The sequence below is a fragment of the Lacerta agilis genome, chromosome 15 (assembly GCF_009819535.1).
Source record: "Lacerta agilis isolate rLacAgi1 chromosome 15, rLacAgi1.pri, whole genome shotgun sequence".
Taxonomy (NCBI): Eukaryota; Metazoa; Chordata; class Lepidosauria; order Squamata; family Lacertidae; genus Lacerta; species Lacerta agilis.
In genome coordinates, this window is record NC_046326.1 from 39,489,910 (window position 1) to 39,516,126 (window position 26,217).

The 26,217-nt window shown below is 44.7% G+C and overlaps 1 protein-coding gene across 1 annotated transcript in view; it reads right to left on the reverse strand.

Moving 5' to 3' along the window:
- Nucleotides 1-26,217, reverse strand: part of VMP1 (vacuole membrane protein 1) — a 106,718-nt gene that overhangs the window by 10,221 nt on the left and 70,280 nt on the right. The window contains exons 9-10 of the mRNA XM_033171435.1: nt 17,996-18,112; nt 13,848-13,909 (exon numbers count right to left, since the gene is read on the reverse strand). Coding sequence (XP_033027326.1) covers nt 13,848-13,909; nt 17,996-18,112 — 179 coding nt within the window. The remainder of the gene's footprint in view (nt 1-13,847; nt 13,910-17,995; nt 18,113-26,217) is intronic.

Consider the following 26,217-nt stretch of genomic DNA (forward strand, 5'->3'; position numbering starts at 1 on the left):
GGATGACTCTAGGGTTGCACGGTGTCCGCAGACAGCTTCCGAGTCATGTGGCCAGCATGACTAAGCCGCTTCTGGCGAAACCAGAGCAGCGCACGGAAACGCCGATTACCTTCCCGCCAGAGCGGTACCTATTTATCTACTTGCACTAGACGTGATTTTGAACTGCTAGGTTGGCAGGAACTGGGACCTCACCCTGTTGCGGGGATTCAAACCACCGACCTTCCGATCGGCAAGCCCTAGGCTCAGTGGTTTAGACCACAGCACCCCCTGCGTCCCTTAAATTTTGCATAGTACATGGTATTGCAGGAATATATATATATATTCCATATATATATATATATTCCATATATATATATATATATATATATATATATATATATATATATATATATATATATATATATATATATATATATACCGGTATATATATGGAAGCATCATCAAAATTTCAATTGCAGAAGTACACAAGATAACTTTTAAACAGTCAGTTATGTGTATTACAAATCTCTGCTATTCTTCGGGAACAACGAACACTTCTCTATTAAGAATTTGGAACTGGTCACTGTTTGGCTAGAAATTGGACCCTGTTCTTTATTCTAACAGCCAAATGGGTCAACGATCTTACATTGCCCGGTGTCCCTTCTCTTAATAAGCAACAGACAGAAACCAGTTCCAAATTGTTTAATAGCGCAGTCCTAAGTGCTAAATATAGTTAAGCTCCTCGGTCTTTTCTTTTACAAGCCAGATGGCCTGTCCTGTCCAGAATTCATTGTACTCCGGACTAACGCTTCTGGACATTTCTTGCCAGCTTTCACGGACAAGGAAGCACATGTTGCATTTAAGGATGCTAAACATCCTTCAAGCAGTCTGGCCGAATGCACTTATGAGAGCTGCAGGTTGCTGTTGTTTTTGGTTGTTGTTTAAAAAAAGAGGGAAAGTACGGTAACTAGCCCTCATGAGGAAGGAAAGCTTAAGGAGATGGAGATGGTGTCTTTGAAAGCCTCAGAGTAAAAAGCAGTGGTTAGTCTGCCATTCCAGTAATTGGGTGGGATTTTACTGTGGCATTCTGTCTCGGGCACCACAACCCCTTGCACTCCTACTTCAGAAAATTCTCATGCTCTAAAGCAGTGGTTGTCAACCTTTGCAGACTCTGGATCAGTTTTTAAAACTCCACTCAGCATCATAGGACTCTCCTCTCTCTTCTGTCTATTGTTTCCTCTCATTTTCTGACAGCTTCTCTTCTTCATTTTCTCCTCTCTGTTCCATCCTCCCCTCTCACTCCCCTTGGCTGCCTCTCTCCATCAACCTAACACTTTCTAGTCTCCTCTCTTACTCCATCAGCCGTGGCTCACAACTCCTAAAACCACTGACAAAAGTGTGCACTGAAAAGCATTTTGTTCAAACAACAGTTCATCTACCAATTCTGAAAGTTTTAAAAAGAAGGTAACTAACCTACAGCAGACAAATATTGAGCCTGTGTCCCCATACCCATTGGGAAAGAGGTGCTAGGAGATTTCAACTAAGGGAGTTAAGTAGGTGATCTCCGTGCCTGCTTTCCCCTCTGTTCACACAGAGATGATGAATGAAGGGTCTCCTTTCCAGTAGTGGCTGGTGTGATAAGGCAGAGCTGCAGAGCCACCCTCCTGAAACCAGCTTACCTGGACAGGTTAGGGCAGTGGTGAGACTAGAGATGGGTAGGCTCATGAGCAGAAGCTCATGTGGCAGCACATCAACCACAAATGGATTGTCACCCTCCTCCCATACAACTATAGAGAAGTGTGTGAAAGCGAGCTAGATTGGCATCTTGGCTCTTTGTTTCTGATACAAAAGGAACTACCTCACTCTTAAGCAGACCGCCTGGCCCATCGGGCACTGAACGACCAATCTACCTGGCAGTGTTTTTTTTAATTATTCCCAGGCAAGTTCTTTCAAGACACACGTTTGCAAATGGTTTGCATGTGCACCAATGCAAATTTAGGGAACCAAAGGGAAAAGGGTTTTAAAATGAAGAGAGGAAGATGATTGGGGGCACACCGCAAAAGACCCTGGGCTCAGACCTCCACAGACCTTGGTCTCATCCAACGAGGTATACTTTTAAAGATTGCCTGAACGCATGCATACAAAGTATGTAGTCAACAACACCCAGCTCTGCCATTCTCTCCCAATACCTCTTTTAGCCAGCAGTTCCCCACTTAATTCTGCAAAACCACGAGGACTAGAGTGCTACTGGGCAGCAGAAAGCAGGTATAATATTCCTCCCCCCTGCCCCAGCCTCAGGCCTATTACATTTTTGCCATGGTGGTGCCTGGGAATTTGACCTCGCAACCCTGAGGCTTCTTCCTGGCTCTCCCTTTGACAACCTGAGTGAGTCAGGACTGCGGGCGTCAGATGTGGCCAACTGACTCTGCTCCCTTTGAAATTGTATCGCAGAAGCAGATCGTTGAAACATGTTACCTCGAAGGAAGGAAGGAAGGAAGGCGCCGTAAGGTGATGGACATCATGCAAACTATACGCAGCAAGATGCACATTGATGGGTGACTTAAGAATGAGTCACATCTCATCTCATCTCATCTCACAACCCTGCTCTGGAAGGAGAAACAAAGACGTGAGGAGTAAGAAGGGGTTGTCTGTGCAGGCTTGCTAAATGCCCTAGTGATGCTCTTTGCTGGGTACATTTACATCTACATTTAAAGCGTCTAGTCCGGCATCTTGTTCTCACATTAGTCAACCAGATGCCTGTGGGAAATCAGCAAGCAGGATTCGAGCGCAAGAGCACTCTCTCCTCCTGTGGTTTCCAGCAATTGGTATATGGCTTCCTAGGAACCGTAGTTCACACCTTACAGAGCTACGATTCCCAGCACCCTTACACTACAGTTCCTAGGATTTAATTTTATATTTTACTTTTGGTGGGGGAAAGCCATGGGTTTTAAGCATATGGTGGGTACACATCCTTCGCTTTAAGATTTGCCATGATGGGAATGCCAGAGCAGAAGATCCAATCCCTAGTATTTCCAGGTAAGAGTAGGAAAGACTCCTTGACTGATCCCAGAAAGCTGTTGCCTGTAAGTGAGACTGTGGGGGGGGGGGATGGACCCATTGGCTACATCAGGCTCACAGGTTCCCCCACCCTCTGTAAATGATAAATGAGCTGGATGGGCCAATGACCTGACTCGGCTGAAGGCATGTTCCAACTTTTCATTTAGAACCATGAGGACTAGAAATCATAATTTATTTTTAGGGGACGGAACGCAGCTCGGTGCAGTGCACCCGCTTTGCAACGCGGAAGGACCCCGGTTCAATCCCCAGCACCTCCAGTTAAAAACTAAGGAGGTGATTGGAACGCCTGCTACCTCCTCACGGGGCCACATGACCCGGCTCTGTATAAATATGTAAGATCACTTAGCTCGCCTGGAGAAATTATGCTTGGGGAGCAGCATCCTGCAGAACGCCTTAGGGTGGCGATCCCAAAACTGGAATTTTCTGCTGCTGCTCCCCCCCCCCGCGATAGGTGAAGCAGCGACCATCCATACCCCACCCAAGTAGGAAAGCATGCAGAAGGGGCTGGCTGAGGCTGGTGGGGCAGTGCCCCATTTGCCCAAACGGCCCAGCCTCCACTGCCCATGCTCGATGCAGTTACCCTGAGCATCGCTAGGACATAGCGATGGAGAGAGGGAGGGAGGGACACATGCACAGGGGTGATTTTGGGGCAGCAACCTCGCGCCTGCCATAACGTCTGCTTCCCGCCCATCTTGCATCATAGGAAACAGAGCCTAACGTTTTGCTTAAAAGTTTCCAGGGTCTCTATGTTTTGGGGCCAAAGTTGTTCCAAATGACTGTACGGGTACTGTTTTAATAACTCTGCACCAGACTGTATTGAAAAAAGAAGAAGAGGAGAGTCCGGAATAAAAACAGCTGTTCAAGGCCGAACCGCTGAACAACATCTCTTTGTGGCTTTGTACTTTCTTGGGGGAGTGGTGGGTAGAGTTTTTATTTTTTTAAAAAGAGGAGCTGTTTCTTTATTATGTGTTGCAGTTATATAGCTCAACTTTCCACCCAGAAGCTCAAAGTAGTGTACATGTTTTCCCGCCCCTCCACATCTTCTCCTCATGACAACCCCTGTCAGGCAGGCCAGGCTGAGAGGTAGCGACTGGACCAAGGTCACCCAGTGGGCTTCAAGGCTGAGTCCTGAGTTGGGATCCGAACCCTGGTCTGTTACGCCACACTGCTTCTCTTTACTACAGGTAATTCCCTCCCGTAGAAGAGTCTGCAGATTACCCCCTGGCACCAAATGGCCACGCAAGAACCTTTGGCATTCGTTTTTAAGGGAAGGGCCGTTGCTCGGTAGAAGAGCATCTTTAGGAGAGACCCCAGCCTGAATCCCTGGAGAGCTGCTGCTAGTCCTAGACTCGTAGAGTCGGAAGGGACCCCGGGGTCATCTAGTCCAACCCCCTGCAATGCAGGATACTCAATCGAAGCATCTAGTCAGTGCAGGCAATACTGAGCCAGACATGCCAATGGTTTGATGCAGCCTAAGGCAGCTTCCTATGTTCCTAACTCTGCTGTGATTTTAATTGGTGTTAGCCGCCCTGAGCCCGGTTTTTGGCTGGGAAGGGCGGGGTATAAATAAAATTTTATTATTATTATTATTATTATTATTATTATTATTATTATTATTAAGCTGAAGGCTGTAGTTCCAGGTTTAGAGCACCTACTTTTTATGCAAAAGGGTTCTAGTTCAACCCCTCCTTCGGCATCTTCAGGCAGGGCTTCTCCCTCCTGCAATCTTGAAGAGTTGCTGCCTGTCAGTGCAGACAGTACTGAAGTGGCGGGGGGGGGGGCAAGGATCTGTAAGGAACCGTCCTACGTTCCAGTTTTAAAGAAGAAAAATAATCTGGGGCAAGTCTCAGGAGGAGGAGATGCTTATGTAAATGCAGAGAAGCAAATGAGGAGGTTTTCTTGGGGGGGGCGTGAGAACAGGAGAACCTGGTAAAGCATTCTCTGTTGCAGGGTAAAAAATAAAAAAATTCCTTCCAGTAGCACCTTAGAGACCAACTAAGTTTGTTCTTGGCATGAGCTTTCGTGTGCATGCACACTTCTTCAGATACAGGGGTTGCTAATACATTCTCTAAGATCTGCATCTCATTCCCCCCTCCCAGCCACACCCAGACTCCTTCCACCTGGTTTATCTGAACCTTGAAATGGCTCATTTAATTCCACACACAGACACACCCCCACCTCCGGACGGTGATATAAACGGCTTTTAACGGTTAGATATTTTTTTTTAATGATTTGTCATTTCCTGTAATGATAAAAGGTTCTTGCAGTCTTAAAAAAAAAAGCCATCCGTTTTCCCCACGCTCAGCCAATACCAAGGGAAGATGCAAGGCAATTCAGAACAAACCCAGAACTTCGAGGAGCTTGACTCAGTTGTAAAAGATCACACTGCAGCAGAAACTCTGGATCAGCTCCAGAAGGGAGCTTGCCACTCCAAACCAAGGTTGCTTACAAACAGACTTGGGGAGTATGCTGCCTGGAGATATGCTTTCATTTCGACATTAAAATATATATTATATATATTTGTGTGGGTTTTTTTTAATACTTGCTATATATAGTTGCCAGCAGCACCGGCAAAAGAAAGTGATGAGATTTCTGAAGTTCAGTTCAAGCAGATCTTGTTGGCTTTTCATTAGTTTTAAGGCTGCAATCCTACACACACTTATTCGGGGATAAGTCCCCCAGTGGACCTTCCTGCTGAGTGAACAGGAAGAGGATTGTTACTGTCTCAGAGCTGTTTCAGGAGATATCAAGAGCTGAAACCTACCGTATTTTTCGCTCCATAAGGCGCACCGGACCATAGGGCGCACCTCGTTTTTAGAGGAGGAAACCCAGGGGGAAAAAAATATTTTCCTGGTTTTCCTCCTCTAAAAGCCCTGGTTTTTTTTTTTTTTTTTGAGGATCAGCTAAAAGTTTTGCAGCTTTTTTTGCAAAGAGAAAACCCCTGTTTTTTGAGGACCAGCTAAAAGTTTTGCAGCATTTTGCAAAGGGAAAAGCCCTGTTTTTTTGAGAATCAGCTCAAAGTTTTGCAGCTTTCTTGCAAAGGGGGGAAAGCAAAGAGGAAAAGCCCCGTTTTTATGGGGTTCAACTCACATTTCTGCAGCTTCTAAAGGAAAGGGAGCCTTTTCTACAGTTTCCAGACAGATAATCTAATCAGCCAGTCACATGTCGCTGGGGAAACAAACAACCTCCCTCTGCAGCACATTCAACAAAGGAGGCGACTCTTATCTCTCTCCCAATATCTTGCTGTTCAGCTGCTTAGTGGGGTCCTTTCAACACCCCCTTTTCTCTTTGTAAAATAAAAAGCATGATCCTCTTTTGGCCCCCGGGCAATTCAGCTCCAGGGACCACCATTCGCTACTCTTCCTCTTTCCGTTCATGGTGAACATTCATATATCACCTTAATATCTTCCTTCGCCAATAATTCCAGGTTTTAGTATGGTACACCTGGAGGTCCAAGTCACCGTTTTCGAATACTCTTGCGATCGTTGCCCTGGACTGAAAGAAAACCCAGGACCAGATAGTACAATTTGCTCTGCCTCTCTCCCTATGTTCTCATAAAACACAGACAGTAATCTCTTTGGGGCAGGGGCCTGTTGCGTATTGTTACTCCATTAAGCACCACCAGCAGGACATGTTTTGCTCCAAGGAGCTTGAGGTGATTTATGTGGGTTCTTCCCTAGCCCCATTTATTCTCACAACAACCCTGCGAGGTGGGGATGGGCTCAGACCGCAACTGGCCCCAAATCACTCACCGAGTGAACTTCATGATCAAGTGTGGACTTGAACCCTTGTCTCCCAGGTGTTAATCTGATCCACTACACCACACTGGCATGTGTTTTTCTGCACATCTGCTGGGCTTATGTTTTGATGAAACAGAGGCAGAGGAGAGCCTTTTCTCAGTATGCGCTGCATTCATTTCGCTGCAGGAGAAATCCTGGCTGGCTGGGGCCAATGACCTTTGCAGATTCAAATACAATCCTACTGACCACAGCTCCTGGTTGCAAACTCATTCTTTCTGCTGCTGGGTTAAATCCCTGTAGCTCTTTACACACACACACACACACACACACACACACACACACAAAAAAAACCACACCTCCCAACCCCACAATTACTGTGCTGCTGCTGTGATCCATTTAAAAAGGGTTTAAAGACCTTACGTGTCTAGAATTTCCTTCACATCTGCGCCTCCTTTTCAATATAATAAATGGAACTTTCTCCCTCCCCCCTTCTGTTTCAGAGTTGCCCAACTTGCATACTGGGCTGAGTTAAGAATGTTTTCGACCCACTGGTTTCGGATGTATTTGGTGGGAAGAGGTCGCTTACAGCACACACAGAGAGAAAGAGAGGTCCCAATGCCGTGACTGAGAAACTTCCGAGACGGTTACACATCTCCTTGGCTTCCGCGTCTTTTCCTAACCAAGCATTAAGCCAGTGCAACCCTTCGATTTCTTTGCTTCGAAGAGCTTTGAAACTCCGGCTTGTTCCCTATTAGATACTGAGCTTGGGCTCTTTCCCACCTGGAGGAGGGGGGGGGGGCTGGTTGGATGCTCTCTGTGTCCAGGTGGAGTCATCATGCCAAAAAAGCTTCAGAAAAGCCGCAACAGAGATGGTGGTGGGGAGCCTGTGGCCCTCTAGGTGTTTATTTGCTTTTCATTTATTCAATTTACATCCCAGAAGGAGCCCAGGGCAGCAAACGGCAAGCGATTGAAAACATATGGAAAGGCAATTCCAATACACAAGCAGATGGGGAAAGTTCTGAACTTGAAAGGCTTGTTGCAGGACTCCAGCTCCCATCAGCCCATGGCTGGGGTGGGGATGATGGGAGTTGGAGTCCAGTGACATCTGGAGGACCACGTGCTCCCCACCCCCCAATTTTAACCCACTGGTGCAATGCTGTTTAAGCTGAAGCACACTGGATGCTTGGATTAAACAGCATCCAACTGGGAAATATATAAAGGTACCTACAGACCCACCTGGCAACCCGGTTTCAGGTTTCGTACCTGCAGCTTTACCAAATGGTTTTATTGACATATTTCTAGTCTACTGCTGTTACATGAGGAGCTCAGTACTTTCGTGGTCTGCTTTTGGGACAGGTGGGTCATGTTGTCTGAATCCATGACAACTACACAGAAAGGCACCGCAAAGCATTGTCGTTAATTTATTTTCATTTTTAAAGTTCCAGTGAAGCGCTACCCCGCTCTCCTGCCTAACATCACGTAACACTTTGCAGAAGTTCGGAACGGCTTCCCCATCGGGCAGCTTAAAACGGTTGCAAAGAGGGGAATGTTCTCCCTCTTGATAGCAAAGCAATTTATTAAATCTCAGGAGGGCGGAGGGAGTGAAAAGGAGAGGGGGGGGAGGGCTGGCTTCCTTTGACAGGGGTATGGTCTGCCAAACCTTAGCCCCATGTTCAGTTTGCAGAAACAGCTCTTAAAAGAAATAAATGGCTGGGAACCCCTCAACCCACATTGAAAGGGTCTTTATGATTTCATACATAGTCATTTAGCGGACTGTCTCAAAAAGAAAAAGCAAGAAAAAGATCCAAAACAACAACAACAATAAACCCCACACCAAAAAATAAATAAAAATATTCCTTGCAGTGAAATTAATTAAATCTGCTTGGATAAAAGAAAAACACCACAGAGCAAATAAATAAATAAATAAATAAATATGCTATACATCACAATCGTGTGACAGAGTTCTTCTTACTTCGAGTGAGTGGGGTAGGGAAGGCAGCCAGAAAACGAGGAAGGTTGCAACATTTAGTTTTTAAGTGGCTGGAAATAAATACACTTGACTGTGTATCTTTCAAAGAATATATACAGCACAGAACGGCTATGGAAATCTCTCACCGCACACCCCCCTTGCCCAAAATATAAAGTAAAATATTGTGTGCACGCATTTGATTTTTACAAATATAGGTTGCCACAAGCACAGCGTCTGGCGATGTTAGGAAAATTTTGCAGCCCATGCCTGGAACTGGGCGGGGATATTCAAGAAGCCCAAGGAGATCTGTTTACATAGAAAGCAAACCTCACTGGTTCAGATGGGATTTGCTCCCAGGTAATGGTGCAAAAAAATAAATAAAAAATCTGCAGCCTAGATTTGGCTCCGGCTGTCTCCAATTAAATCCACCGGGAAGAAGAACGTGCCTGGCAAGTTTACATTGTGCACCGCAAAAGGGTGAGCTACACTTTGTGTCCGATAATGATTAAGAAATTCTGGTTCCTGCTGTGGTTTTTACACATGGTTTTATATACGCTACTCTGGGGAGACACAGATGAGGTCATGTTTGAGAGATGGAAATAATAATAATAATAATGATAAAAGCCAAACGATATCAGGACATTCCAGAAGCCTTCCCATCTCCCGAGAACATTTTTGAAGCCTGAGGTGAACTTGAAAGAAGCTTTTGCAAAGATATTAAGCAACGCAAGGGGGGGAAGAGATAGAAACTCTCTTGAAAGTTGATGAGCGAGGAAGAAAAATGCTACTAGTTTTGGTCTGAATATTTATGGGTGTTTTCGAAGAGACCTCACTCGGCAGAACACCAGCTTTCATAAGAGTTGTAGAGTTGGAAGAGACCCATGAAGGCTCATCTAGACCATGGCTAGACCATGGCCGGATCCGGCCCAATCGCCTCCTCAATCCGGCCCGCAGACGGTCCGGGAATCAGCGTGTTTTTACATGAGTAGAATGTGTGTCCTTTTATTTAAAATGCATCTCTGGGTTATTTGTGGGTCATAGGAATTCGTTCATTTTCCCCCTTCAAAATATAGTCCGCCCCCCCCACAAGGTCTGAGGGACAGTGGACCGGCCCCCTGGTGAAAATGTCTGCTGACCCCTGATCTAGACCAACCCTCTGCAATGCAGGAATCAAAACTAAATGGCCATCCAAGCTCTCTTTAAAAACCTCCAATGAAGGAGAGTCTGCCCCCTTCCAAGGTAGTCTGGTTCCACTGTTGAATGGCTCTTACCGTCAGAAAGTTCTTACAAATGTTTTGTTGAAATCTCTCTCTCTCTCTCTCTCTCTTTGCATTGGTTCAGGTCCTACCCCCTGGAACAAGCTTGCTCCACCTTCCATGTGACAGCCTTTCAGATAGTTGGAGATGACTATCATCTCATCTCTCAGCCTTCTCTTCTCCACGCTAAACATACCCAACTTCCTAAGTCTTCTTCTGGACTTTTATCATCCTGGTTGCCCTCCTCTGCACAGCTTTCTTTAATGGGAGGAAGAAGAAGCCAACCACCACTGAGAATTTATTTATTTAGAAACACAGAAAGCTACCTTAGACAGGTACAAGCTACCTTAATACTTTCAGAAGACAGCCCTGTTTAGGGAAGTTTTTTAATGTTTGATTGTGTTTTTAATATTCTGTTGGGAGCCGCACAGAGTGCCTGGGGAAACCCAGCCAGATGGGTGGGGGTATAAATAAATTTTTTATTATTATTATTATTATTATTATTATTATTATTATTATTATTATTATTATTATTTTATTATACCTTATCTAACTTTGTATTGTCTACACCAGGGATACGAAACCTGTGGCCCTCTGGATCTGGTTGCAGACTACAATACCCATATCCTATGACCATTGGCTTGCTGGAGTCCAACAACTTCTGAATGGCCACAGGTTCCCCATCTCTGGTGCACACTGGCTTGCAACAGGGACATTCCTAACCCTAGCTGGAGAATAAGCCAAGTGTGATATAATGATGGATAGAATGTTGGACTATGTCCTGGAAGACAAAGGTTCGAATCCCCACTCAGCCATGAAGCTCACTGGGTGACCTTGGGCCAGTCACCATCTCTTAGCCTAACCAACCTCAAAGGGTTGCTGTGAGGATGAACCGGGGAGGAGGAGAGCACCTTGAGCTCCTTGGAAGAATAGGTGGTTATATACCGTACTTTTCCATGTATAAGACTAGGTTTCTTTACTTTAAAATAAGGTTAAAAATCTGGGGGTGTCTTATACACGGATAGTGCATATGCCCATTTTCTAAATTTGGGGTCCCCAAAAATAGGGGGCATCTTATACATGGGGGCATCTTATACATGGAAATATACGGTAAATGTAATAAATAATAAAAAACCTGGATCTGTCTGGATGCACAGTGGGTTTCTTAAAAAAGCTATTTATACCCTGTTTTTCAAGGCAAAAAGTTTTCACAAAGTGGCTTACAATAATAGCTGAACTAGCACACAGATCTTCCCTGAATCTCTTCTACTTTGTATGATTAAGTGTTCCAGTAGTTTAGGAGATGGGGGTGGGATCCTAATTCACAGCAAAAATCTGTACTGCACCACCTTTCAGATTGCCTTTGAGAATGGTCATTACAATGATAAATGTGCACTAATAGACTTCTATTTTGTAAACAACGACAATGCATTTGGAAGCTCCGGAAGTTATAAAAAACAGATTTGTTCCAGCACTGAAGAGTTCAAGAATGTAACTTTGGATGTTCCAGCTCCTCTGCATAATGCTACCCATGTCTAGTTTACAAACTTCCAGAGCAATTACTTCAAGACATGGCGATTCTGAAAAGTACCCTCGAGATAAATCCACACCCCCCCAGCAAAATACACACAAGAAAATACTAAGGATCGTGGATATTAGCTCTATCAACTGTACACACAACACAACTCACATACGGGTCAAATCTCAACCTAGGATGGGGAAGGGGTAGAGATATCGTGAAACCAGGAGGAAATGCGAGGAGGGAGAGAAAGCAAAGAAGGAAGGAAGGAAGGAAGGAAGGAAGGAAAGAAAGAAAGAAAGAAAGAAAGAAAGAAAGAAAGAAAGAAAGAAAGAAAGAAAGAAAGAAAGAAAGAAAGAAAGAAGTACAAAATAAAAGTGGATCCCACATAGCATTTTTTTTGGGGGGGGGGGTAATGCTGGGCCCCAAAATGAAAAGGATGAAGACCAAGTATATATGCCTTCCTCAACCTGATGCCCACCAGATATTCTGAACTACAACTGTGCCCTGACAATTGGCCATGCTGGCCAGAGCTGATAAAATTTGGGGGGGGGGGGGAAGATGGTAAACAGACTATAATCGTCCAGGGGTCCTTTACCTTTTTAAAAATTTATATACATAGAGAAAGAGAGAGTGAGAGAATGCATTGGGTGTTCTCTGTAGCTTCCAAAACAACAACAACAAAAACAAGACATCAGGATTCTGTACCAGGGTTAACCCAAATTCTGTGTGACTTTCAAGTGATTTCTGCAAATTGCATTCATGGGGAGTGGAGATTTCAACACCTTTGCATATATTTGTGGAATTTGTATTAAAAATGTGTGCAGTACCAAATTTATTCAGCAGTTGCTGGTCATGTGGAAGCAGCAAGGAAGAGAATGGGCACAATATCAATTAGTCAATGCCTTTATAAACGGGCATTCATTTTTTTTTCTTTTTAAAAGCTCTGCTATTGTCCCTTTTAACACAGGGACAGGGCACACGGGATACAAGCCAATAGATATTTAAAAATATAAAATAACTGCATGCTTGTTATCTACAGCCTCGCTCTATTTCCTGCCCATAAGAGTCAATAAATTCTTCGTTTTAAAACAAGTCTGAATCACTTCCTAACACAGATGGACACTCATTTGGGAAGGGGTGTGTGGAAATATAGGGAATTAATGTCTTTTCTAAAATAGGAACAGCTTGTCTATGAAAAGTGAGCAATCTTTTCTAATGAAACAACATGCTGCTAATAACCCCAGAATCATTGTTTTCTCCTTTGACATTTCCAAACATACTCCACATTCTAGTACCAAGGCACTTCTGAAGAGGAGCTGCTCTGTACTTCAGAAATATACTGTTCACATTGAAGGTCGCTGAAGATCTTCATTTTCGCAAACACTTTAAGTAAGCTTACTGATTTTATGGTTGGTTCTATCTTTATTGTATCATTTTTAACCTTACCGTGGTGGGTGGGTGTTTAGCATTTAGCATGTATATCTCAATACAACCAAGCACATTGCCAGGCATTTAGGCTGATAAAGTACCCAGGACACGTTAAAAGCATCTGGTTGAGCTGGACCAGGCGTGGCAGGACTCCAACTCCAATGAGCCTCACACAACGTAGCCAATTATCGGGGTGATGGGAGTTGTAGTCCAGCAACACCTGGAGGGCACCACAATTGGACAACGAAACTAGCAGACTATGGCTACAGTCCGAAACTGGGCTGTAAATTCTACTGGGCTGTCTCTGATGCTTTTCCTGCTTAGAGAAGACCTATGGAAATTAACGGACACGACTAACTTAGGTTCGTTAGTTTCAGTGGGTCTACACACTGTCTTGAGTGAAACGATTAACTTTTACTCGAGACAACCCACTGAAATGGTACTGGCCCTGATATAAATGTTGGCTTCTGTTCTGCCTCTCGTTGCAATTTTAATTGCTGTATGTATCGTTTTGTAGGTGTTTCGTTGTGGTTGGGTTTTAATTTTTTTTAAGTGTGAACTCCTTTTGAAATCAAGACAAAAAAGCCCATGATATAATGTTAACAAACCAACAGCAGTAATTCCGTTCTCTTCCCATTCTCCCTCCTCTGCTCCTTCTTAGGCAGCAGAGCAAGGGTTAAGTCCATAAGGCGCCCTCCATCTGTTGCCAGACTCCAACTCCCATCAGCCCTTGCGGCCAGCATGGGCAATGGCGCAGCCAAACCTCATCTGGGAGGGCAACCTGATGTCTGCCCCCCCTCCCAAGGCTGCAAAGGGTTCAAAACAGCAGTACTTCCCAACAAGGTGAGGCAGTAGGCAGCTATAAAGTTACTCACCCAATTAAGGCCACCATCTGTTCCACTATGTGTTTGCTGAATGTGATAATGACAAAAAGTTTCTGAAAGAGGGAAAACATCCGTCAGAGGCATATTCAACTGAAGAGGAAGCCAAAACAATTCAAGATTACAGCCCATCTTCCAATGCAATTAATCATCCTCCTCTGTTATTTTGTTACCCCTTTGCCTTGACATTTCTTCCAGTGTGAAGGTCATCTAGGCATTAAACGATGTACACAACTTTTGCTGGAAAAGGCAGCTTTGTGTCTCTCTTCTCCCCTGATCCCACAATGTTTTACCCATTTTGTCTCAATGTCCTCATCACTTTAAAGTGGGGACCAGATACATTTGTTACATAATGGTCTGGTTGACAGGCAATGCTAAGCCAAACCGTAGCCAAGCGCAAAGGAGCAAGTGGGCAGGTAAGGTAAAGGTAAAGGGACCCCTCACCATTAGGTCCAGTCGCGGACGACTCTGTGGTTGCAGCGCTCATCTCGCTTTACTGGCCGAGGGAGCTGGCGTACAGCTTCCGGGTCATGTGGCCAGCATGCTTAAGCCGCTTCTGGCAAACCAGAGCAGCGCACGGAAACGCCGTTTACCTTCCCGCCAGAGTGGTACCTATTTATCTACTTGCACTTTGACGTGCTTTCAAACTGCTAGGTTGGCAGGAGCAGGGACCGAGGAACAGAAGCTCACCCCGTCACAGGGATTCAAACCGCTGACCTTCTGATCGGCAAGCCCTAGGCTCTGTGGTTTAGACCACTTGTGTGTACCTGCAAGTGGGCAGGTACACACAGTAAAAGTCATGGATGCTACACGATGGACCTAATTACCTGGAGCTAAATGATGGTTTGGTTTAGCATTACATCTGAATCTGGGTGGTGCGAGGTTTGCCTCACCTCCAGATAACCCCAAGCAGTAATCTAAGAACAAACCTTGGCTACCCTTTATGCTTTGTCTGGCTTGAGACAAACCATGAACTCAGTGCTAAGCCAAACCATGGATTAGCCCTCGGTTAGTACAGTAACAGGATGACCAAGAGAGGAGCAAAATGGCTGTGACCTTTACCGTGAATACCCCTCAGGACTGTGTAGTGTGTGAAATGGGCCACCGGGAGACTGTGAAGCATTTCCATTGCTGCCCCCTCTTGTACAAGGAGTTGCTAACCTATGACACCCCCCCCCCCAATGTTGTTGAACTACTATCAGCTTCAGGCAGCATGTCCAATCGTAAGGGGTGCAAAAACCGCTGTTTTGCAAAATATAGAAGCAAAATTCAAGACTGTGCAAATGAAACGTAAGCAGCTTTTAAAGCAGGGGCGTTGAACCTGTAATACTTCACATGTCAGGACCACAACTCTCATCATTCCTGACCGGATCATCATGCTGGCTGGGCCTGAACGGAGCTGGCATCGAAACATACACCTGCAGGGTCACAGGTTGTTCCTATTCATGGTTTAAAGCCTTTAATTTACTGGCCATTGGATGGATCAAAATCTGCCATGGTCAGGAAAATAAGATGCTCTTTGCACTAAAAGCTCATTACATGGTAAAAGTATGCTTGGACAGTACTATATCAGACCATGGGAAAGCGACTGAGGGAAAATTATCCCTACATATCAAAAACAAATCCATAAAAAAGGAATTTGTGCGTGTGTTCCTTTTAAAGTGCATAGTACTTTTTAAATATATATATATATGGAGAATTTAAAATACTTTAACCCAACTAGCAGTCAGGACTTGTGCCATCCAGAAGCAAGCTTATCACTTGACGAGGCATCTGTCCTCTTAAAATAGGTATCCAAGTTTTGTTTTGTTTCTAAACGGATTGTTTTGCTCAAGGAATTCAGAGAAAAACAACTTTAAAAATAAAACAAAATAAGGGGGAAATTTTGTGTCAGTGACAGATACAACCGCAAGGGCACTAGACTCCATAAATCAAGGATGAAGGGAGCATTCTGTGGTTTGGGCCACCTCCAGATCTCCCCACCCCTGCCTCCCTTTCACTAAATCGGGGGTGAGTGGCGCTGTCTGTACTACAAATCACTTGCATGCACACATAGTTGGGGGCAGTCCACACACCATAAGGAGAGGGGTGTGGCTAAAAGTCAAGAAATAAGGAGGATCTCACAAGTCACAAGTTTAAGTTCAAAGCCCGTTCAGGTGCAGAGCGTCCATTAAATGTGGCCCTCTCCATCAGCCTCGCTAGATAGGGTTTTGATGGGAGCCCATCAAAACCGCAAAGGCCACTGGCTCTGCAAACCTTTCGGCATCCCTGAGCCACCTGCTTCACGCGCCTAGGGGGATCCAATTTGGCCCCATAAAGGACCCGCACTCTGAGAATCAGCTCGCCATCAGTACACGGGACTTGATCTTGCGGTGCAGATTTAAAGGCCAATTAAACGCAACAGTAAAACGAGCTGCTGGGCTGAGCCCAGAAGCTTCCTGTTTGGCATGGAGGGCAGGGGGTTGCACTGTAAATCTTCTGTGACAGCTACATTTCCTAAAATCCTCAGCTACATCAGAAAAAAATAAACACACACACTAGAAAAGTTTAGGGCTCTGTACCACATTGAGTGTGGATAAACAGACACAAGATAATAGTTCCACGCTGGCTGAAAGCCGGGAGTAAGGAGCGGGAGCTCACACTTTTATGACAGATGCAGGATTTACCCAACGTTGAATAGTCTGGGAAATCCACTCACGCCACCACCCCAAAACCACATGTGGGTGTAGATCATTATAAATGACATTCTGAAACAACTACGGAACAGCACGTCCTCTAAAACTTATCTCACCAGAGCAAGGTTCCCCCACCCCCAGACTATTTATCCTCAGGGAAGCCTATAGATGTTTAGTTATCCTACTGACTAATAGTGAACTCATTCTCCCCGATTGTCTGGGCAGTGTGGGCCGGGACTGATGGCACATGTAGCCTAACATCTGGAAGGCAAGATGTTGGCCACCTCTGTCATTTTCACACTTTTGATGTTATGAAAGGGTTGAACTATCACTGTAGAGGTATTATAATCCCCCAATATGACCTTTTTCTTTAACAGGATGCAACATGCATACGATAGCTAAATGTTATCAAATCATGTTTCTTTTAATTAAGCTAGGGGAAAACCAGCAGCTAATATTCACAGAGTACATAATTAAAGGTCTTAAAGTAATCTCAATAGAACATATGCATTCAAATTTCCTTGTACCTTGTTACACCAGAGCATGATTTTCAAGAGGTTATTTTTCAAAGGTTATCATTTTGCCTACCCTCTCTGACCTGGATTATTTTGGTCAGTTTAACCCTGTAGGCTATATCCCAAACTTTGGTCAACCAGCACTACAAATTAGGGGAATCGGGTTTTACTTCAATTACAATCAATATTTATACGTACTGCATATAGTAAAGAGAGGATTGTCTCCCTAGAACAGTGTTTTTCAACCACTGTTCCGCGGCACACTAGTGTGCCGCGAGATGTTGCCTGGTGTGCCGTGGGAAAAATTGAAAAATTCCAGAGAATTACTTTATATATAGTCAATATAGGCACAGAGTTAAATTTTTTAACATTTTCTAATGGTGGTGTGCCTCGTGATTTTTTTCATGAAACAAGTGTGCCTTTGCCCAAAAAAGGTTGAAAAACACTGCCCTAGAAGACACAGGTCCACAAGACATAATGATTTTTATTAAAAGCTATGGGTACTGTGCTAATTATTAGACTTTCAATTGTTCGTTTTCTGCAAACCATTCAGGGCACAAGGTATTTGTGGAAAATGTGGCATATAGATAAACCGACTATGACTAATATTATTGTTTCCTTTATTGCAGATGGGGAAGTGGGGTGGTGGGAAGAAGGTTGAGCCACTTAATGCTTTCACGGCAGAGGCAAAATGCAAAGCAGGTTTGCACATGCTTTGCTTTTAGGCGTTAGGCTGCCCCAGGAGACGGGGTGGTGGTGGGTGGTGGTGGATGGGAAGAGAAGAACGGTAGGTCTGATAGTGACATCACTGGCACATTCCAATCAGTGCTCAACATTAACACAGCCAGTGTCAGAGACTGTCTGGAAACAGCAATTACGATTGAGAGTGGAAGTGCGTGAAAAGGCCCGGATGGAAGCACAGTGTTTCTGCAAGAGACGCCAGCGCCATTACCTGAATGTGCATCTTGATTATTGCTTTTCCAATCAGGGTGGCGCCGAAGAACGTCCAAAAGGGAACGAGGAAATGTCCACATGTTATCCCGGCCAAGTCGAAAAGAGGGTTTGGAATCTGTAAAGTTAAAAGAGAGAAAAAGGAGTAAGATAACATGGAGAATTTCCCCATAACTTGATTAATGCCAAACAGCCACTGGGAAACTGGACAAGTCCATGGAGAATCACAGGCCTAGCAACAGTTCGCAGCCGTAAACAGAACCTCCATGTTTTCGGGCAGTCTATACATTTGGGACGCAGGTGGTGCTATGGTCTAAACCACTGAGCCTCGTGGGCTTGCTGATTAGAAGGTTGGCGGTTCGAATTCCCGCAACGGGGTGAGCTCCTGTTGTTTGGTCCCAGCTCCTGCCCACCTAGCAGTTCGAAAGCACGTCAAAGCGCAAGTAGATAAATAGGTACCACTCCAGGGGGAAGGTAAACGGCGTTTCCGTGCGCTGCTCTAGTTCGCCAGAAGCGGCTTAGTCATGCTGGCCACATGACCCGGAAGCTGTATGCTGGCTCCCTCAGCCAGTAAAGCGAGATGAGTTCCGCAACCTCAGAGTCGTCCGCGACTGGACCTAACGGTCAGGGGTCGCTTTACCTTTACACATCTTTCATCATCATTAATTTTGGCATTTATTCATCATGTTCTACAAAAAGTGCCTCAAAGCAGCTTTAACTACTCAAACTAGAAAACAGCCAAAGATCAATTAAAAACCAAGCAAACAAGGAAGAAAACAAAGTACAGCAAACAGTATTAGGAAGAACAAAAATAAAAATAAAATTCCTTCCAGTAGCACCTTAGAGACCAACTAAGTTTGTTCTTTGTATTAGTTGCTGAAGGTGTGTGGGGGGGGAGAGTGGAAAAGGGCTCTTGTTGTGATGCTGTGGGTTTCTAAGAGTCCACCATGAGAAGAACAAGTCTCTGGACTAGACAGGCCAGTGGCCTGATCCAGCAGGCTCTTATGTTCCCAGAGGTATGTGGATAGCCACTGTGGAAAATAGGGGTGTTGGGTTTTAGATCAGCCTTCTGTTACCTGGGACCCTCCAGATGTTTTGGCCTCCAATTCCCATCAACCCCCAGCCTGCATGACCAATGGCTGAGGATGATGGGAGCTGCAGTCCAACAATATCTGGAAGATACCATGTTGAGCAAGGCTGAACTGGATCCTTCACCTTCCAGTGGTCGGTCAGGAACCTCTAGGAGACCAAGGTGGGTCGTAAACACAGCACTACCACCCTACAAGCCTTCAAATGCATGTTTGGGTTAATGGTGGGACCAGGGTCTGGAAAGCTTGAAGACTACTGCAGTAGATGAGCCTCACGTCTCCTTATGAAGTCCTTAATCCTTTGGAAAAACAACACAAAATATGTGAGCTCTCATTTTCTCCTAATTTAAAAAAGGCTTGTGCCCAAGAATGTTAGTGTTACAGCACATAAATTTCCAAAAACTGGGGAGACCTCAGCTAGACAATGTCCCAGACAAACAACAGACCCTGCCCCGATTCTCTCTTGCTAGCCCCAGATTAGAAACAGCTCGCAGACGTCTTTCGTAAGAAATGCACAAAACCACAGCCAGCCATTATAAAGCCATACATTAAAAAGAAGGCTCCCCCATCACCCCCCACCCCCAAACAAGTGTACTTGGCCCGGTGAGTCAGTCTCTGAGACTGATCCCTCATGAATTGCATCTGAAACAAAAGACAGAAGGGCGAAAAACAAAATAAAATCAACCTTGGTATTTATTGCTGTGCGTGTGTGCCGCTGAGAGAAAGATGAAGCCCAAGAAAGGTTTGTTCCACCAAAACTGGGATGTGCGTTTTCTTGCCCTGTTCCTACATGAGTCACATGACCTGCATGAGATCACGGAGCCCCATTACGTGTTCTTTTGGATGCCATGCTTGCACATGCTTTTTGGGGTGCTGCGTGAGATCGTGCCCCCCCCAAGTGCTTTTTCGGGTTGTAGGGAGAGCTTTCTCAGGGAGAGATTTCTGTGTGAAATCATGGCTCCCAAAATGGCCGCCATGCTCTTGTGCAAGTAAACAGGACATTTCATTTCCCCCCGGGACGCTTGTGGGGTATATTATTATTGTATGTACACGCCATCTCTCCTCCACAGAGCTCAAGGCTTCCGTTTCTCCATTTTATCCCCACAACAACCCTGTGTCGTAGGTTAGGAAGCCTACCATGCAACTGTAAACGATTGTAACATTTTGCTAGCAGCGGCGGGTGCACACCACCCTCGAGATTTTTTGTTAATTTCTATTTCGGGATGTCAGGGACGCAGGCTGATATGGAGTTAGACCTACTGGTTCATTTAGCTTGGCACTGTCTACACTGACTAGCAGTCACGCTTCAGGCAGGCAATATTCCCAGTCCTACCTGGAGATACTGTACCAGGAACCTTATGCATGCAAGGTACTGGTAGATATGCTCTACCACTGAAGCAAAGTCCTTCCCAGTGTTGGACTGGGATACCAAGACCCAAACAGCTCCTGGCCACCTCCAAGAGTTTGCGTGGATCTTGGGCCCCAATCCACTCACTTTCACAGAAAGCAGACTCTCATTCCCTGTCAAGCGCTGCTTTTGAAAACCCCCTCCGGTTTCAAAAAGCAGCTTGCAGTGTTGGTCTGGGGGTGAGGGATGGCTGCTATCTCATAAGGAAGGAGGAGGAGGAGGAGGAGGAGGAGGAGGAGGAGGAGGAGGAGGAGATATTATTTATACCCTGCCCATCTGACTGGGTTTCCCCAGCAACTCTGGGTGGTTCCCAAAAGAATTAAAAACACAATAAAACACCAGACATTAAAAGCTTCCCTAAACAGGGCTGCCTTCAGATGTCTTCTAAAAGTCAGATAGTTGTTTATTTCCTTGATATCTGATGGGAGAGCATTCCACAGGGCGGGCGCCATCACCGAGAAGGCCCTCTGCCTGGTTCACTGTAACCTCACTTCTCACAGGGAGGGAACTGCCAGAAGGACCTCAGTGAATGATGGGGGTGGAGACGCTCCTTCAGGAAAACCCCACAAACCCCTCGGGTGCACAAAACCCCCCACCATGCATGTTTCCTGGGCATGGCTCACTGATTCTGCTGAGTAAGTGAGTAAAGAAACCCAATGTACCAATTACAGGTAGGTAGCCGTGTTGGTCAGCCATAGTCAAAACAAAATAAAAAATAAAAAAAATCCTTCCAGTAGCACCTTAGAGACCAACTAACTTTGTTCTTGGTATGTACCAAAATCTACATCGCAGGCTTCCTGCTAGTCTCCGAAAGATCTATTGTTCCGATCTTGTCTCTTTGTAATCGGCCCTGAGGAGGGGTACTGTGTATTGGGGGGTGGGGCGGACATTCCACAGCTTCGGGACAATTGCTGTGGCAGCCCATAATAGTCCAGCACCTCATGCATAGTCTAAACACAGAACAGGGCCTTGTCCAATTGATGGTTGCTGGGATAGGAAGGCTGACGAACCTGTGGCCCTCCAGATGTTGTGGGACTCCCAACCCTCATCAGAACCAATCAGCATGGACAAGGGCAAGGGATGATGGGAGCTGTAGTTCAACCACTGGCATTGTTACAGGTTCCACAAAATACCTGCTCCACAGTTATAAGAAATCAATCTTATGGACACCAGGCAGTACTTATTTAGGCAACTGCTTGAAACAGGCAGTTTGGGCAACCCTACCCAGACACATAGCTGCTGCTGTGTTTTAATCTCTCTCTTTTTTTTACTGCTAATTTCAATTAAAAAACAACAACTATCTGGCTTTTATTGGTAGTTTTAATATTTGTCAACCACTTAGATGTTTTACTTACTACAATCAAGAAGTACAGGAGCTTAGTTCAATAAGCATAATGAATAAAAAAAAGTCCAGCAAATGTCCCTGCAGGCCCAAATGTCCCCACCCCACCCCCGCGATGGATGTCCAAACATAGAAATAGCAGCAATGGACTACCTTACTACAGTCGTACCTCGGGTTGCGTACGCTTCGGGTTACGAACTCTGCTAACCTGGAAGTGCAACCCGATTTGCACATGCGCAGATGTGGTTTTTTGCGGTCTGCGCATGCACAGAAGCAGTTTTTTGTTTTTTTCCAGTTTGCGCATGCACAAACCAAATTTTTCGGGTTACGTACACTGTAGGTTGTTGTAGCGTTAAGGCCTACTGAGAGAGAATGTACCTGTGACAGCTTTGAGCCATCTAAAATGCTCATTCTAAGTATTATTGCTGCTATTGCCCCAGCTAAATGGTCAACCTTTGCTTAAAAGGATCGTAAAAATATCCGACCTGCCACGCCGATGCGCTGAGTGTTCAGACACATTATACAGCACATTTAAAATGTGACTCTTTATCCCCAGTCTAGACAAGGTATGCAAGAGAAATGCAACAGCCTGGATTTGGCCCAGATTAACACAGCTCTCCTTGAAGAAGATAAATTCATCCAGAGTCCTGTCAGTGCCTCCTCTGGCTAAAAGGGGCTTCCTCCCTCCCACTCCCTTTTTTAAAAGGAGAGAGGGGTATGAGCAAATAAGAAAACTCAAGTCTGGTTCATTTATCTTTCTTTTCTGCAATTACTGCACTCACAGTGAGATCATAACAGATATAATTTCAACAACAACAACAACAACAACAACAACAATAATAATAATAATAATAATAGATTATAATGATGCCGTTTTTTCAAAGTTGGCAAATGTATTTCTCTACTTTTGTCTTGCAAACTGGACAGCGAAACAGGGTGGGTGGGTTGCAACTTTTCATTTGGGTTATGTTATACTTGTCTTCCAAAATTAATAAAGGTGCTGTATGTGTTAAAATGAGAATAAAATGAAAACAGTTTAAATAGCCGATACAATCCCCAGTCCCTAACAAGGTCCCAGACAGCTGGGGTCAGGCAGTCTAGGACAAGGCTAGCCAACGTGGCACCCCGCAGATGATTTGGACTACAACTCCCATTATCCCTGATCATTGGCCATGATAGCTGGGGATGATGGGAGTTGTAGTCCAAAACGACCAGGGGGGTAGGGGAAACCATGTTGGCTATCCCCATATTGAGTTATAAGTACAAACATTTCTGCGTTCGTTTTGCTGGAGTTCTGCTTCCAACCCTACTGCGGTCTTCAGGACAGCGGTTGTATTGGTGGGTCGGTCATACAAATTTGTTACTAAAGACAGCGTTAAGTTTGACTATAAAAGAGTGTTGCAGAGTAAACCTATTAAAACTCTTGAGACCCTGGGCGGATGTCGTCCTTCCTGCAAAGTTGTCATTTTCAGAACCCTTTAAATATCTGATTTCCTTCTATTTATCTGTGCGATTAACGCAATGGCGCTGGTGCCACTGGCAGGAAAGAATCTGGTGACTGATTCACTGCTACTACGAGCAGAACACACGAGGAGATGTGTTTACTTGTCTCGGTAAGAAAAGGAGGACAAAATGTTCTGGAGATTAAGCTGGGGATGTCGTAATGTACAGGGTAAGGAGGAAGGCGGGTTAAAAAGGCAAATCACATTTTTCCAAATTAAAACGTGCACCAACGTTGCACAACCTACAAAAGGGGAGGGGGGAACCCATCACATTCACCAGAAATGGTGTGCATCCTTTTCCAGGTAAACCTCGGTCCCGCCCTGCAGGGCAGTCGTCATGAACAGAAAACTTCACCCTATAGCTGGAGAGGGGTGAGAGGCAGTCTAGAGCTAGCCTGGGCTCAACTTTACCCCACTGCCAAATTTCGGATGAGCTGGTTAAAGCTCTGAGCTGGCAGTACATTTAAAGTGCTCTTCCCCCGCTTTTAGAGTCACGGATTCCACCCAAAGCATCCTGGGAACTGTAGTTTGTTAAAAGAGCTAAGAGGTGTCAGGAGACCCTTAACAAACTGCAGTTCCCGGGATTCCTCTGGCAATGGGGAGCCATGATTTTAAAAGTGGAATAAGAGTGCTTTAACTGTACAGTGTGGATGTGGTCTGGGCCTATGTGTGATGGGGGACGTCACAGCTTTCCCCTCACTTACATCTGTTTTAATTTTGTTTCTTGTTCCGTTCACGTTTATTAATGTGTGATTGCTTACAATGAGGGCAAGAATATGAGAAAGCATGCATTTTAAAAATGTTAATATAGTTTTGCCCTAAATTGTAGCATTTTTTTATAATTGCTGGTCTGAGGGCACATCTAGTGGGCTTGCTTGATGAAGCTGAGGTCTGCCCAGAGTTTTAATGGGATCCAGGCCAGAAAACCCCATATATGTCGCCTCGATGGAAATGAACTAAATTTTGCTAGAACCAGTGTTTTACGCTGCATTTGCTTTGGAACAGATGCAGAATGTTTATTTCAAATGCACAATTAAGTAAATCCACACCCTTGTCTCTCTGGGTGAACTTATGCCCTCTGCTATCTTTCAGACTAACCTACCACACAGGGTTGTTGTTGAAACAAAATAGGAAATTCTTTCCAGTAGCACCTTAGAGACCAACTGAGTTTGTTCTTGGTATGAGCTTTCGTGCATGCACACGAAAGCTCATACCAAGAACAAACTCAGTTGGTCTCTAAGGTGCTACTGGAAAGAATTTCCTATTTTGTTTCGACTAGGGTTGTTGTTGTTAGGATAAAATGACCAGGAGAGAGAGAAGGCCACCGCTGAGGCTCTCAGAGGAAGAAGGGGATATAAACTAATGCAGCCATAACAATAATTTGAAATAATATTTCGAAAATGGGAACTTCACGAAAGCGCAAAGTCTGACTCACTTTCCTTCACAAAAAAGCAAAACAATACAATTGAGCTGCTTAGGTGCCCTCCCCCACAAAAGGTATCTCACAAAAAAAGAGGGAGAAAATGGCTGCTTCTTAATTACTACATTTATTTATTTCGTTCCATCTATTAATCGCTTCCTATAAAACATCTTACGGCACATTAAACTTTTAAAACCCATAGGGGCAGCATAATGTCATAATGAAGGGGGGAAATTTTACCAAAGCAGGCAATGAGCTAGCAGATAATTTAACAAGCGCACAGGGGGAAAAAGTAACAATGGAGGCAGATGAGGGGGGTTTAAATCTCTTTCTCTCCCTCCCACCCCATGATTTCCAGTTATACTGAGCTTACTTCAGCTCATGTCAGCTTATTCAAAGATGCCTCATGTGAGGGTGACCGAAAGCTGGTGAGTCAGACCCAGCATCTCTAATGCAATGAAGGCTTGGGTTGAACTGAGTGACTCAAATGAGCTGCTAGACACGGATCAGGCCGAAAAGCTTCCTAAAGTACATTTCTGTAGGCTTTAATGTGTATGCTTTCAAATCTGCTCCAAAATGCTGTTAAGTCGGTGTCGTCCTGGGAATCCGAATGGCACGATTCCCAAAAAATAAAACAAAGAGATCTTAAAATGAAACAGAAAACATAGATAGAAACGTAAAATCAAAATAAAACGGGTTTAGCCAACTGAAAGACCAAAACAAGCATGGAACGGTTTCTATTTTTTGCCCTCCAACTATTTCTATCATAACCCTGAACAGAGATTATTTTATCACAACCCAACGTTATAAAAAGTCGTAAGGTCGATTTACAAATGAATCAACTTCCTCATACTGCTGTTTTATAAGGAAATCAAGAATTTATGCTCGGAGTGTATTGATTCAAGCTGTTACAAATGATATACAAAGTCCTCTATGTCTTGGGACAAGTTTATTTAAGTCAGGTTGGGGGGGGGCTTTGGCCCTTTGGTCACCGAACTGCAACTCCCCCCCCCCCCCGTCCCAGCAAGAATGGCCCATGGGCAGGGATGCTGGGAGTCGTAGTTTAATAACATCTAGAGAGACACAAGTTCCTCACCACTGGTCGTGTCATGCATTTGTGTAATGTAAGGTTGTCATAAAAACAACAACAACTTCTGGTTGGGTAGATGTCTCAGTGCAACAAGTTATACACGCAGTGAGCAATTGCAAACCGGACCTGCAAGACTGTGCCCTTTGAGGATGATTTCAGGACCAGGACCGGGACAGAGGTGAAGTCCTTGCTTATTGACAATCCACGCGGTAGAAGATTGGCAGATGAAGTTAACTGACTACATGGAACTCGCAGAACTGACCGCGAAACTCCGAGACCAGAGGGAGGAGAAGGTGCAAGAAGAGTGGAAGAAATTTAAAGACTATCTGAAACATCGTGAAAAGTTGGACATTTGAAGTGAAATCAGTGAATA